This window comes from Eucyclogobius newberryi, unplaced genomic scaffold, assembly GCF_026437365.1.
Source record: "Eucyclogobius newberryi isolate DKJ021-1_F unplaced genomic scaffold, fEucNew1.0.hap1 SCAF_18, whole genome shotgun sequence".
Classification (NCBI taxonomy): domain Eukaryota; kingdom Metazoa; phylum Chordata; class Actinopteri; order Gobiiformes; family Gobiidae; genus Eucyclogobius; species Eucyclogobius newberryi.
The window spans coordinates 26,153,544-26,169,462 of NW_027315812.1; the positions used below are offsets into that span (position 1 = coordinate 26,153,544).

General features: G+C 38.4%; 1 protein-coding gene across 1 annotated transcript in view; it reads left to right on the plus strand.

Moving 5' to 3' along the window:
• LOC140364812 (partitioning defective 3 homolog) overlaps positions 1–15,919 on the plus strand; it is a 554,921-nt gene that overhangs the window by 327,871 nt on the left and 211,131 nt on the right. The window contains exon 18 of the mRNA XM_072451184.1: positions 8,505–8,729. Within this exon, the coding sequence (XP_072307285.1) occupies positions 8,505–8,729 (225 nt within the window). The remainder of the gene's footprint in view (positions 1–8,504; positions 8,730–15,919) is intronic.

The window sequence follows — 15,919 nt, forward strand, 5'->3', positions numbered from 1 at the left end:
TTCCATTGCTGCCGTTGGACTATAGAGTAAAGTAAACAAGGCTAAAAACAATAGCTACATTGTTAAATAAATTCAAAATAAAATCTCTTTTTGCATTGATCCAACCTCCAAAAGAAAAGGGTTTTAACTCTATTTGATTTGCTTTTCAGAGACACTATACATTCTTTCATGTCGTTTCCCTTCAAGGCTGTTCTCTTGCTTCACATGACGAGATGTGAACGCTAATTTACATGACATTTCCTTCGCATTTGCACACTGCTTCGAGACTGCTTTCTTGGCATTTCAATAGCCGCAGTAATCAGAAATGGCCCACTTCTTTAAGAGAATTAAGTAGTTAAATCGTCCTCTGTTTCTCGAACCGGAGAGCCTTTTTACGCCGTCCGCATTTGCAGTAAAGTTTTATTTCACTGCGTATGATCGCCTGGAGGCACGCATTGAGCTACATTCGCTAATAACATCCGGCAAAGAAGGATTCATTTATTCACAAGCGTACTTTTGACATTGGGTCTGTGTTCTCTTGGAATAGGTTACTTATATTAACATTGACAATTGTAGGAAGGAAATAGCTCTCAAGAGTCGCTAATAGAACATTTACCGGAACTCGACACCGCTAGCTAACAGTTGACCCTTGACCTTTTGGCTGGGTTGACACCTTAGTGGCTGCTGTTGACATGGCCACACAGAAGGTGTTTTAGAATGATCCAGTCGTGAATGGAAAGATTGTCCTCCAAGTATAAAGGACAAATTAAAGGACACGTTTTGCATTATTTGTGTTGTCACTGGCCTTTAAACATGTTCTTGAGTACCTCTGTTTGGCATCTCATGTTTTACAACTTAAAATAATGTCTACATTGAAAAAAAATTGTCAGGCGTTCCATCATTTGGATTTAATATTAGAACTTCATCTACTGCCAGCAGAGGGAATTACCATGGGGAAATAAACAAAAGCTAGCTTGACCCAACATGCTTATCTAAACACACAGTTGTAATGAATGTGATTTGAGGCAGAAATGCTCAGAACGAGTCTGGTGATGATTTATGGATTTAAAAATAGAGTAGGAGACCTCAAGATATGATGTCACAAATCGGGACATTTGAAACCACATGTTCTTCGGAGGCTCAGAGAAGACGAGCTTGTAAATGAGATTGATGAAACACACGTGAATGAAGCTGAATATATCTCCAGTAATGTTTTTGATGAAGGAACAAAAGGTTAAATGGTTAAAAGCTCAATAAAAGCTAATGTTGCATAATGCGTTCTTTAAAATGATCTATTGACGCCACAAATGTAAAAGTAACTTAGTCTAGCAGTGAGGTATTCCTTAACACAGCTGTAACAATCCAGTGGGATTTTACACTGGATGCCCTAACTTGTGCTTCAGCTACATGTATCGGGACTGAGACAATGTGGGAAAAGTGTATTATTGAAGAAATTTATTATTGTTTTTGTGATTGTATTAGTTAGAATTGTCCTTGATGTCACCAATATTAAATTGTTTGTTTTTATCAGCATATATAAGGTATACTTTAATATTAATCTTGTATCTTGAATTTGATTATTAGGCCCGAGCGCCACAAGCTGGCGCGAGGCCTATTAATCTCGTAAGGCCGTGCGAAGCACGGCTGCGATAGTGCGCACGAAATCGAGCGCGAAGCGCTCGCCCACTTCCAAACACTCACTAACGCACTCCTCCACTCATGCACGCCCCGTGCATACTAATTAGTTGTAGGAAAATGGAACATTACCGTTGTAAACGGGCGAAGCCCGTGCAAAAGTTCGCACTAAACGAGCACTTTACATTCGCGGTCGTCATCCCCATATTAAGCACTCATTTGCGCTAAGTAGCTCACGAATACGTTCCCCATCTCTTGCATGTTCCGTGCATATAAGCATGTTATGCAAAAATTCAACATTATAACTGTATAGAGGGCCAAAAACACAAAGTGGGCGGAGCCCACTCAAAATTAACGAAAGTACCCTTCAGTGACCAGGGACCCACACCATGAGGTAGGAAAGCGCGAGCGCTTTCCGAAAATGTATAGTTTATGATATTTGGAAAATGGGAAACATTGTTTTCGCATCGGAATATTCTTCTTCTTCTTCTTCTTCTTCTTCTTCTTCTCGGGACCAACCCCCCTATTTTTCACCCAGTGAACATTGACGAAAAGTCACAAAAATTTGCACACCTCTAAAAATCGTGCCTCTCTACATTCTGGCTATTTCCCTTTTCTAAAATAAAAAAAATTGGCGCGTCAGCGCCACCAAATGTACCAAAAATGCATTGAGAGATGGGAAATGACCCAAAAAAAATCTGATCGTAGAATCATGAAATTTGGCGCAGAGGTAGATGGTGACAAGAGAAGTAAAAAATATTATTACGGCAACGCCGTCCCCCCAACCAAATGTCGGCCATATTGCTTCAAAAATGGCTAAACATGACTTTGGAGTTTTTCCAAACGTCGTACTTTTACGAACTCCTCCCAGGGCGTTGACCCTAAAAAGCTGAAATTTGGTGAAAATGCTACTGAGGAGTGGGACATCAAAAGTTATCCAAATTACATTGATACCTGTCACGGTCTCTGTGCGGCGAAGCCGCAAACTGTAACAAGAATTTCAGAAATCTCCCAAATTTTACATTTCTGCCGTTTGCGCAGATAAAGTCCGAATTGCGTCAAATTAGAATCAGTTGTTAAACTCTTTGCCCTAAACCTACTTGAAGTGAAATAAATAAATTTGGAGCCACAGCGCCCCCTACAGATTTTATATGGAGGTTAAATTTTTAGTTTTGCGAAATTATATGAAATTTGACACACAACTCAATTTTAGAATCCCCATCAAAAAAGTCATCAAAAGTTATCCACATTTTTATTCAAAGAGTCACGGTGTCTGTGCGGCAAAGCCGCACATTTTGCCAAGAATTCAAAATAAAATTGCTTTTTGATGGTAAAACAAAGGGGAGAAGATGTGACAGCGTCACAGATTCAGCAGTAGGCGTAATAAAAGGACAATTGGGGTGCGTTAGCGCCCCCTCCTCTTGCGGCGTGGCGGCGGCGTGGCGAGGGCCGATCATTGCCGCTTGCGGCTATATTTATTATTATTATCCTAATGCTGCTGGGGAAAGCTGTCAGGAGCAGTGAGCTCTCCAGATCCAGACACACTCAGGATCTAGTGCTGAGCTTGGTCAGGACTGTAGCTGGAGGATTGTCTGGTACATGTTTTGATGAAACTCATCCAGACACAGAGAGAAACATGCCCTGGCCTGGGAGTCTGGGAGCTGCTTGCTGTGAGGCACAAGTACTAGCCACTCTGCCACTGTGCCGCCAAGTTATAGAGCAGTAACATTTGTTGCTGTTGCTTTCTCAATAGCTTGAATTCAATTATATGTTCCAGAGACCCGACTGTTGTCCAGGGGCCCGGATCACCATTTTATTATTACAAATACAACTTGCAGTAGTATTTAACTACTGTTAAATCTACTGTTTCACTGCAATACATGATTAAAGATGGCTCTAAGCAAAGACAAACCCAGTGTTGCTCAATGGCCAGACTTGAATTAGAGCAGTTCATAGCAGCAGATCTAGAACTAGACCTAGTTCTAATCCTAAAGCAGCATGGATCACATCAAGCATAAACCACATGTTGAACAGGACTAGACACAGAATCTGAACCAGGAAAATAAAGTCTTAACTTTACAACATCTGATTCTGTTGGATAAAAACTGCAATATGGTACAGTCTTATATTAAATGAAACGTCTTGTCTAAAAACGTTTCTATAGTTTTTAAAAGTCTGGGTCATGTCTGGGTCTTTTGCCTCAGAATGAAGACGGGATTAAAGTTTAGAGTCTGTTGTCTGGATATAACAGCAGAAATCCTCTCTTCACAAACAGTTTCTAAATGTAGGTTTTGCACAACAGCTTGAATGTTTGAGATACATTAACAAAACAGCAGATTTTCATTTCATACACAATAGATGACAAAACAAACAGAATGTGGAAGTCGGGTAGAAGCTTTAGACCCTGAGTTCTTGAGCGTTCATGTGGATTCTTCAAACTCAGAGAAACAGTTTCCCGACTTTCGCACAAACGCAGCATATGGTTACACAATTGTGCCATTACCAATAACATTTTATCTCTCTAGCTTTCATTTTGCTAATAGCTGCTTTATGTCCTCTGCTCTGTCAGTTTGAACGCCCCAGCTGTGTGAATCCCGGCCGCTGCAGCGTTCCGCCTCATTTGGAACCTTTCAAACATATTGGGGGTCCTGCCTTGTGTTTATTTGTGCCGTGTGTGGAAAGCCCCGTCATTGACACGGGCGCACACAGAGCCGGGGTCAGCATGTGTGTGGGGACGTGGACACTTATGGAAAAGCTACAGGAAGTGTGTCTGTGAGATTTATTTACATAGGCACTGCAGTATCACATGTGGAGGGCCTTGGAGACCCTGGGGGAGTCTTAAAATCACAGAGCAGCTCTGTCTATGCTCTTAACCACACCGCAGAGACTCGTAATTGATTCAACTGTTTATCTATTTTACTCCTCCACAAAGTTTGAGGTGGGAACCATAGGTATGTTGAAAGGATGGGGTCTACAGCCATGGGATATTCACTCCACCGGGGACAAAAAACGTCCTTTATTGAGCTTTCAATTATGTTTTAAATTTGGTTCCTCATCTATAATATACAGTATTTTTTTCTGATATATTTCTAATAAAACAAGCAATAAAACAACAAATAGGGCACAAAGAGCAATGAAAAACAATGAAATAAATAAATGAAATAAAAAGCAGTAATAAGTCAGAAGACATTCAAAGCAAATGTTATCGTAATTATTTGTCCAAATTTGTCCATGTCTAAGTTCACTGTGAAGATATTTTGTTTCAATTTTTGTTTTTGCAAGTCCTGATTTCCGGTTCCTTCGGTGTCATTCATATTTTCACTCCTTTTCCCTTGTTACCGGTCCAAAGTCCAAAGATATCCAACCATTGTTTTCATTTCAGGAGTTGTATGTCCCAAATACATGGTCTTAAATGTATGTGGTATGGTAACATTGAATATGATTCTGAAAACATTATTAATCTCAGTCCAAAATGTATAAACAGGATAAACCCAAAACACATGGTAATGGTGTGCTACCATGCAACCACAATCTCTCCAACAATCAACATTGTCACATTGTGAAAAGTGTGACATTTTATTCAATTCAATTTATTTTTGTAACGCTCCAAATCCCAACAACAGTTTCCTCGAAGGGCGATTTGAAACTCATCCATGAGCATTATCATTTGAGAGCTGCTGATCTAATATATCATCAATGAATTACCCGTATTTAGAGGGTGACAGCATATTTTTTTCTTTTGCAGAATATTACCAAAATATTAGCACCCTTTTCATGTGATTTGAAAATTCAAACAATGAATACTGCTTTTTTATTTGTTTGTGATTAGATATAATGGATATATATATATATATATATATATATATATATATATATATATATATATATATATATATATATATATATATATATATATGAATTAAATACTACTTATTTGTTTTATATATGTTAACAATTTATAATATCAGGGGATGTCTTTCCAAACAAATTCCAATACATTTCAATCATATTGTTACTTATTTAGAACAGGATATACGTCTTTGGAAAAAAAGTAAATGTGATCCTTCTTTAGTCCAGGAGTGGTTCATAGTATTAAAGGTTTCATAGGTTTTCATCTGGACCCTGACTTCTGTACGACTTCCTTCAGTCTGATGGAAGTGGTTTGCGCAGCAGCATTTGTACGCTCCTAACCTCTGATTGGTCCTGCCCAAAGGGAGGAGTTATAACAGAAACCCGCCCTGTCCTGGTTTACTAGTCTACCAGTTTCCCTCTTACATCTTGGGTCATTAATGCTTATTGAGGTCGAGCTATCTCCACCTCTGAACTGCAAGCGCCGCATTAACATTTATCAGGCTTTATGTGACTATTGTAGACTGAGGGGAGGTTGTATCTCAGATTGTTCCTACATGTTTTTTTCCCCTACTTCACTTTCAAACCATCATTCCTCTCATGCCTTATTACATGTGCCCTCTGCTGCCCCCTCTGGTGTAGGAACAGGCTGTCTGTGATGATCTGATCTGAAAAACACATGTGTGGAACTCTCATCTGACAACCCCATTTGAATAATATATGTCCACTGACTGCATAATGCATTTGTTTTGCATATACTGCTGATGCATTATGACATGGTTTGATAAAGATACATATATATATATATATATATATATATATATATATATATATATATATATATATATATATATATATATATATATATATATATATATATATATATATATATATATATATATATAGGCCAAGCAGGTTGTATGTCATTCCTGTCACTGCTGAATTGTCATGTGTCTTAACCAAGGTTCAAGTGCTTAGGGACATGATCATAAATGTATTTTTATTGTGAATTAGAATGCATGGTTTTATATAGACATGTGTTTATTTATTTATAACATTACACAATATAAATAGGGATGGACAAGACAAGGACATATTGAAATAAATGTACTTGAATGCTTAGATTTTTGATATTAGATGGTCTCTGTGTTATATTTATGTATAATGTTGACTCATGGGAATGTTGTATAATGTTTTCTGATGTTGTGATTGGCAGCTCAGGATCCCATGTTCTTCCCAAAATTGCAATATGAACTCTGAACAATGTATTAACAATATTCAGATAGTAACAGTAATTATAAACTGCTTTATGAAACCCATCTCATACAATCAATTTCAAGTTATTCGTTTGAATAGGCCAAGATAAATAAACCTTCTTTCTTTACCTCCTGAAACAGCCTTCATTCGTTAGCGTTTGGACATCACATTTCTCTCTTCGTGCCACATCATCTCATTTGCACGTGCAGAATGTGCAACTCTGATTCTTGTATGAAAGGCCTACTGTATATTTACTGCTGTAACCATAGTTACTACAGTATTGGGGCTTCATGTTGAGTGTGTCCTGTTCTTGTGTCCTTAGGCACAACACTTCAATCACCTTGGTTTTGTTCATTTGTGATTGATAGTTGATAGTTGACTGAGAAGAAATAACTTTTTTTTCTCCAAATTATTTTAAGATTATGAATCATAAATATATCATAACATACTATATCAATAAATAATTAGAGATGTGCTAATTTACATTGAATAAACACAATGAACATGCCTATCTTAAAATACTAAAGCTTTCAACAAAAATAAAATATGAATAACAATTTAAAGCAGGGCTAATCAATTTTAGGCCCGGGAGCCAAACCAGGCCCTCCAAGTGATGCAATCCGGCCCACAACCCATCTTCCAAATGTTAGACTAAGATACTGGTGTTTACTGGTTTCATTCAGGCTTAGCACTGGTTTAGACTTGTTTTGATTCTAGGTTAGTCCTTGTTAAGACCTGGTTGATACTATTCTAGTCTAGTATGTTAATCATATTTGGTTATATTTATATTGGGTATATTTGTTTCAGAACTGGATTGGCAATTTTGCAAAGCAGTGTTGGTAAAGGATTTTATGTTTATTTTCCCCACAAATTGTGTTATTGTAATAACTCAATGCATTGAAATAGTGTTTATATCTTGTGCCACCCCAAATGCAGTAACAGTTGCATTTTATGTACTTCTGGCCCAGAGGCCTTGGCTCTCTGAAAAATCTTGCCCTCAAGAAATTAAGTTGAATAGCCCTGCTTTAAAGTAAGGTTCTTTTGTAAATTATTTATATGGTAATAATCAGCGTTAGTTATTTATGTATAAGCACTTAGACAATTACTGTTTTGTGGAGGGTAATACTGTATAAATGTTAATAAGACATTAATAAAAAAAAACAGTGTTTTAATAAACCATGTACAAAATGTTTGTAAGAGCATTCATAAGCTGCTTATTTAACTATTTTCAATTTACCGCTTGTAAATGCCTTATGAAAAGCTTATGAACAAATAACTAGTGCTTATTAATGCACTAGAAATTGTTTAGGCAATAAAGTGTTACCAAACTATATTATACATTGTTAAGTCAAAGTCAAGTCAAATTTACCTGAAATATGTGATCACGCAGATTTAACATGAAATACAATGTGTAGACTTAAGTTATGGCCAGTCGGTATTATTTATTGAGATTTTTTTAATATTAAAAATCATTTTATTTTTTGATGGAAGTGTTTAAATAATGGCATTAAAATATGTGTGCAATGTCAACTTACATATTGTTTTTCTTCTAATAAGATACATGATATAAATGAGCTCATATTTCTTGTCTATTGGAATAAAAACACTAAACAAGTTCATATAAAAACATTTCTTTCCTTTCTTTCAGTTGACAGCACTAAAACGGTCACAATTCTGTATTTTGGGATTCTAAAACAAGTCCAAAGCCCTCATAGAATTTCTGAGCTGAATTTCAAAACAAGCCCTTTTGTTGTTTTCATGAGGTTCTCATGCCCTCTCTGCAGGTTCGTCCGCCCACCCTGTAGGACCCTCCCTGGGCCTTAAGAAGTCCACCTCTCTAGAGAGTCTGCAGACGGCCATGGCTGAGGTGAACGTGTCCCGGGCGCGCTCGCACATCGTCCGGGGCCGAGGCTGCAACGAGAGCTTCAGAGCGGCCATCGACAAGTCCTATGAGAAGCCTGCCTCCAGCACCGGCCCCACCACCGAGGAGGACACCAGTATGGACACATGTGAGTGACTACAAGACCTAAAGGAGGGCTTAGGAAGGTCGAGTCACAAGCTTTAACAATTAGCAGAATGTCTCTTACGCTCTTCACCCTTTTTTGCAATGTAATGCTTTGGCTAAAGTCTTTGGGCGAAAAAGAAAAACTTAGAAATTAAGATAAGATAAGATAATCCTTTAATATCCACACAAGGGGAAATTGTGTTGTTACAACGCAGTAGAAACAGGAGGAAAGGACAAATTATAGGAAGTTTAAAAAACATCATTAAAGGTGCCATAACATGCTTTTTTTTCACGTTTCGTAGTCTATCCTAAGTGTATAATTGATAATAATAAGGGTTGTGCAACACCCTTAACATAATAGTTAAGAAATATCACCCAGACCTTGGACCCCCTCACCAACCCGGAAATGCAGACGGCTTGGTTTGATAGTCGCCCCCACCCTTGTGAAGAGCGATCTGGCTCCCCCGCCCAACCTGTGACGTAGTCTCAGAGCGCGTGTGTGCCCCGCCCACCCATGACGTAGTCTCAGAGCGCGTGTGTGCCCCGCCCACCCATGACGTAGTCTCAGAGCGCGTGTGTGCCCCGCCCACCTGTGACGTAGTATCAGAGCGCGTGTGTGCCCCGCCCACCCGTAACGTAGTGTGTCCCCCACAGCTGTCTGCGCCGCTCCGCGCAAATGAGTGAGAAACGATAGAACAGATCAACACTACTTTCATACTTAATAAATCTGGTGTTTATTCTACAGCGTGCGCAGAACAGATATATCTATAGATCTATAGATCTATCTATATATATATATATATATATATATATATATATATATATATATATATATAAAAGTCTTATGTCCATCTCGCTCTTATTTCCTGGTTTTTCGGTATGGGATAGAACTTCTCTCCATTTATTGTCCCGGTTGCTGCATCAGCTGCCACATAAACCTTCACCATTGTGATAATAGTAAAGAGTGCGATATCATTAATGAAGTTTTGGGCCTCTTTGAGCCGTGTTTCCTCGTAAATCGAAGCAGAAAAACTCCGGGGCTTGTAGGGAGACACGAGCAGCGCGGGTGGAGAGGGGGGAGGGGGAGGGTGAGGGGGGATGATGACACGTGCCTGTGATTATGACGCGGTCCTGTGAACACCCCCCGTCAGTTTGGAGATTCGAGAAAAGGAGATGGTCTGTAATATAGCTAAAAACTGCGGGAATCAATCAAAAAACACTCTGGGTACATATATGAAGCACAAATAGCAATGTAAGAAGGTTAAAAGCTCTGAAAAGTCGATTTTGCATGTTATGGGACCTTTAACTCTTTTTAACAAAAACTCCTCTCCTATCTTAATAGGGAATGGAGGGGGGGAAATAAAATAAAATAGATGAATACAAATAAAAAGATAAAGATAAAAATAAGATAATTAAAATAAAATAATGATAATAGAATAAAATAAAAATAAAATAAAAGTAAAAATAGCTAGCACAAGACTAGGTAATACTATTAGCAGGTAAGTAAACCGGATAAAAACAACATATAACACTCTTATTTACAGGTATTGCACATGGTTGATTCAGTATTCAGTATTGAACATGAATATGATGGTATTGCACATGGTTACATCAGTATTGCACATGTTCAGGGCTACCAGTGTTTGTTGTAGAGTCTGACAGCAACAGGAAGGAAAGACATGCGAAACCTTTCCTTCACACAGCGAGGGTGGATCAGTCTCTCACTGAAGCTGCTGGTACCAACCGGCAACCTAAACAAACTCATGACTAAACCAGCATTAAACCAGGTCTAAACTAAGACCAAACTGTTTCTAAACCAGCAAACAGGAAATAAACTTAATAAATATATATTTGAAAGATGAACCACAGGCCGGACCAGATTGTTTTGAAGGTCCTAATCTAAGAGTTTACACTTTTCTGTGATTGGTCAATAAGAGTTGTCATGTCAAAAAACTGGTTCAAGAAACATTTTTCAGGTACTCACTTACTCACCTACACTTTATCAATTTAATTTTGAGCACATTGAGCAGTTAAAAGTACACCTTATCAGGAAGATAGGCTCAGCAAGTGAGTAACAATCCTCAGGACAAAAGTCATAACTTAATCTTAAATGACAAGGCTAAAAGCAAAACACCAATTACATTCCACACAGCAAACTATCTTACTAAACATCAAATATAGCCTGTTAACTTCTGCAGCTAAAGCGATAATGCTAACACAGCGGTGCGTTCAGGGGCCTAAGAAATTCCTCTCTTCAGGTGAACCAGACCAGAGCTGATGGTTCCTACAGCAGAAGCAGGTTGATAAAAAACGCACATGTAGCCTGTCCTCCCTCATTCATATTCCCACAGTTCACAGTGAGGGGAGTTGCTAGCCGCGGTGCTAACATGTACTCTCTGAGGAGCACCCGCCGCTGCACAGTACGGTTTTTCACATGCCTGCACCAGTTTACACATGGCACACTCCACTTTTATATTCAATTTATATTGTATTTTATTGATTTATTTAGTTTACTTAGATCAAATGCTTTTTCTTCTATTCTTTTTTATTGCCATTCTTTTGGTGCTTTCTTATCCTTCAGTCAACCCCTTTCATTCATTTTTTCATCCATGCTTTCTTTAATTGCTTTTGACCTGTTTTTCTTGGAACCTTTTCTTTCTTTCTTTCTTTCTTCTATTCTTTCTTTCTATTTCATTTCTTGCCTGACATTCTTTTCCTTATGTTACATTTCTTGTTTTCTTCCTTTCTTGTATAATTTGTCTTTCATCCTATCTTTCTTTTTCACCCTCACTTCTTCCATCCATTCTTTCTTTCCATCTGTTTTTTTTTTTTCATTTCCTTATTGTCTTATCCTTATTGTTACATGTCTTTATTTCTTTTTTCTGTCTTTCTCCCTGTCTTTATACCGTATTTATTTTATTTCCTGGCTGCATTATTATTATTATTTTTTTCTTTCTTTCTTCCTTTCTCTATCTGTTTCTATTTCCTGTCCGTCCTTGCTTCATTATCCTTATTGTTACATCCATTTCTGTCCATCTTTCTTTCTTTATCGTTCTTTATTTCTCTTTCTTTCTTTCTTTTCTTTCCTTCTGTCTTATCCATACGTTACATTTCACACTCTTTGAACATTTCTTGTTTGGCCATGAAAGTCAAATCCAGTTAGATGTTCATGCCTGACTGGACAGCGCTTGATTGACAGTTTCGTTATTTGTGTTCTGCTAAAGAGCTGTTTGGACTAAATTGCTCTAACTTCATTAATTACGATGATCTTCACGGAGTCTTCGCTTGGAAACTGTTCAAATCGCTGTAATCAATCTCACTATCGACAAACAGGAACCTAAAGCATTAAAGGTGCACTGTGTCACTTCTGACAAAGGTGTTTTTGCTTTGACTGGAATGTTCCACAGCATGACATAAAAACGTGTCTGTCTCCATGGAAACAAGCAGGCGACGCCCTCCAGCCACGTATTTACTTTTGGGCAATAAAAAGCGCTTGTAATTGAACAAATAAAGAAGATATGCTTAAAGACATACTGTGGAACTATAGGCAACGGAGCTTCCACCAGAAAAGTTACTCAAAGCATTTTCAAACAGTCGCAGTGGTTATTTGCTCAAAATCTGATCATTGTCACAGATTTCGTGGCTGTACTCAATATATCGATATCGTGATATATCGTGACATACTTCTTGGCAATACGTGTATCGATACAGAGAGGTGTGTTGTGATACTTTTAAACAACATAAAGCCATTATATATTGCAGAGTTCTACACTTCTGAACCTCCAGACTGCTGAATCTAAAGGCTGAATCTGAGGAGCTGAAAATGTGACTTCATCATACGACAGTTGCATTTTGACATTGTGAACATGAAATTCCAATGCATTTCTTGTAGTTTTTCCTGGCCGAGAAGGAGAGTCTAAGGACAGACGACCCTGGCCCTTGTTTACGTGCTCACCAAAATCTGATTATCTTATTCCTGGTTCTTTAACAATATTTAAATGTCAAGCAAACCACAAAATGTAACATGAGTTCTCAGAGGGACCAATAAATCTGGTGTTTTTTCTTTACATATAATTTTACTCATCAGAATCAATTAATTGTGCATGTAACCACAGCCTGTTCCATCTGAGGTGAGTAATCTTATTTATTTCCTATCGTTGAAAGGGAAATGATGCAAAAAAAGGGCACACAATGTTTGCATGTGACAATTAGTTATTTTAAAATGTCTAGTTATTGCGTTATCTGATTATTTTAGACTTTGAAATTCATCCATTGATTAAATCTCACACGTTGTAACCTGGACAACATTTTAATCAGTGCAATCATGACAATAGGGAGTTCACATTTAAAGGTCCTGTATGATGCATGAATCAACATTTTAATGAGACGGCTTTGAGGATTAGCAGCGAGCTTTACCACCGTTTGCTTTATAATGAAGGCAATTTAATAACTGAAATGATCCAGTGCAGTCGTATGGACTTTAAAAACACAGAGGAGAAGGGCAACAAGTCATGCCATCACAACTTGGAGCTGATTGTTTTGATCTCATGGGAGGAAAAAGAGACATGAACTGAATACGCAGTTACCGCAATATCCAGACTTTAGGTCGCACTGGAGTATAAGTCCCACCAACCAAAAAATAGAGAAGAAACATATATAAGTCGCACCAGAGTATAAGTCACAGTTTTTGGGGAAATGTATCACAAAATCCCTAAATCCATTGAATTCTTCTTCCTCTGTGTCACTTCTAAACAACTCAGCAAACTCCAGCGGTAGAGGAAGTGCTGTTCTTCTTCTTCTGCGTTGCTTAGAGCCTAGAGCGCCCTCGTATGGTTGTCAGTGTGAAAATAATGAATAATATTACAAATAAGTCCGTCTGGAGTATAAGTCGCACCATGGCAAAAACTATGAAAAAAGTTACTTTTAGAAACGTATAGGAAATACGGTACTCATAGAAGTGATTGAAACAAAACCCAACTCTAGATACAGTATGTTTTTGGTGATTGTTGTTAATAGATAAAGTTAGTGCTGCATAAATGGGCCCTTTAAGCCACCATTTGTCCTTTTTACACTTACGACTCAACCAAAACAACAACAGTTTGATGCACCTTAGCAGCAAGTAAAGAGCAATCTGCAGATATGAATTTCCACCCTCCATTAAAGACTTCCATTCCAAGCGCCGGAGGGCATGTGGAAAAAGGAGGATTTTTTTTTCTTTCTTTTTTCTTGAATGCTTTGTTCTCATAAGCCCTGTCGGCACGCAACTAAATACAGCCTTATCTGGGCCAAGAAAAATGGGAAAGGCGAGCGATTTACCCCGCCGCGCTATATTGCATTCTCCCCCATGATATTCAAATAACTCTGTTTTTCAATTTAGATAAAAGAAGCCCGTCGCCGCCCGTCTCTGAGGTTAATAGTCAAAGTTGACAGATAAGCCTCTGCTGTAACCGCGCGCTTGCACCTTTATTTACATAAAATAAGGAACCTGGCATAACGTAAAGAAAATGTGTCGCCTCCTGATATCCCGCAGGCCGTTTGCACCGACACTGTGGACCAAAAAGAAACGGTCTAACAAATGTGTTTTTCTCAAGATTTTGATTTCAACCTTCGTCTGAATGTGATTTTAATGGACAATTAATTGAGACTAAATTGTATTCCTGTCTTCTCTTTGATGGCTGGACTGTTCTTTTTAGTTTGGATAAATTGCTTTGGATGGTCCAATATTTTCAAAAGCTATTGTCCGGCTTCTTTTGCTTCTTTTGAAACGTAATAATTAAGAAATGTTCTCAACTCTACTTGAAAAATAATGAGAATGATTATAACAGCACTCCATCAGTTTTTACATTTTAAAGTCCCAGAAAAGGGAAAATTAGTTTACTAGCCTGGGCATTCAAATATCTGTGTAATGATCTGCAAATCTCACGATACAATATTATCACAATATTAATTAAGTATTAATTAATCTTGCAATATTGTTGGAAGGCTCACGATATTGAGGTTTTACTTCATTCTTTGACATTGTTCAGTGATTAACAGTAAGCACTTTGACAAAGGACTCGGGTGCTTTACAGACACTTTTAATAAATGAAGATGTAAAGGCCCATTAAAAATTGGCCGTGGCTGGAGAGCCGCGGCGCGGTCAAATAGCCGTGCAGTTTCAGGGACTGCGGCATTTCCCTTATAGCCTCATGTCTAACCCTAACCCTAACCCATAGCCTCATGTCTAACCCTAACCCTAACCCTAACCCTAACCCCAACCCTAACCTTAACCTTAACCCTAACCTTAACCTTAACCTTAACCCTAACCCTAACCCGGCGCGGTCTAAAACGGCGCTAAAACGCGGTCAAATAGCGGAGCAGTTTCAGGAGCCGCGGCGTGCGGCCTGCACAAAAATAACATGGCAGTTTCGGCCGCGGCTCTGCAGACACTCCCTTAAAAATTATGAGGTAAAGTTTAAATTATTTTTTTTTCAGCTTTTGAAAACATGCAGAGCCCTGTGTGTTCTGCAGCTCTGGACCTTGTGCGTGTGTGTGTGAGGCAGTGGCACAGTCGAGTCTGAAGTTTACAGCTTTATTTCCAATGAATTCCTGAAACTTGTATGAGTGTCATGGAGTTTGTATTTCCAGAGTATTTAATAGATCCATGAGTACCGTGCTGTTCTTCAACAAACCTACTGTTTGTCATCTCCTTTTCTCCTTTTGCGCTTGCGTCTTGGCGAAACCAAACCAGTTCTGGGACTCTAGAGCAGTGCAGTATCTAAGTATCTAAAAGTATTCAAATAATGTAGTGAAAATAAATAACAAATGTATTCTGCATTAAATGAAACAAATGCAATAATAAACCTTTAACTGTCATACAAAACTAGATTTAATCTCACCATCTTAACTGGGCTTGGTTTATCCTCCAATTACAGGGACATTCTAAAACAGCACAGTGGCGCAGTGGTTAGTGCCCTAACGGAGTTTGCATGTTCCCCCCGTGTCCGTGCTCCGGTTTCCCCTACCATTAAAAACATGTACAATAGGCTCCTCCCCTCAGTGGGACAGCCTGCCCAGGGACTATAGGTAGAAATCAGCACTTTCAACCTGGTACAATGCATCGCTCCTGATCAGTTTAAGGTATATTGTGCACTGTCTGTCCCTGTCACAATAAATAAACTAACTAAAATACCGACTCTTTCTCTAGTGATCTGT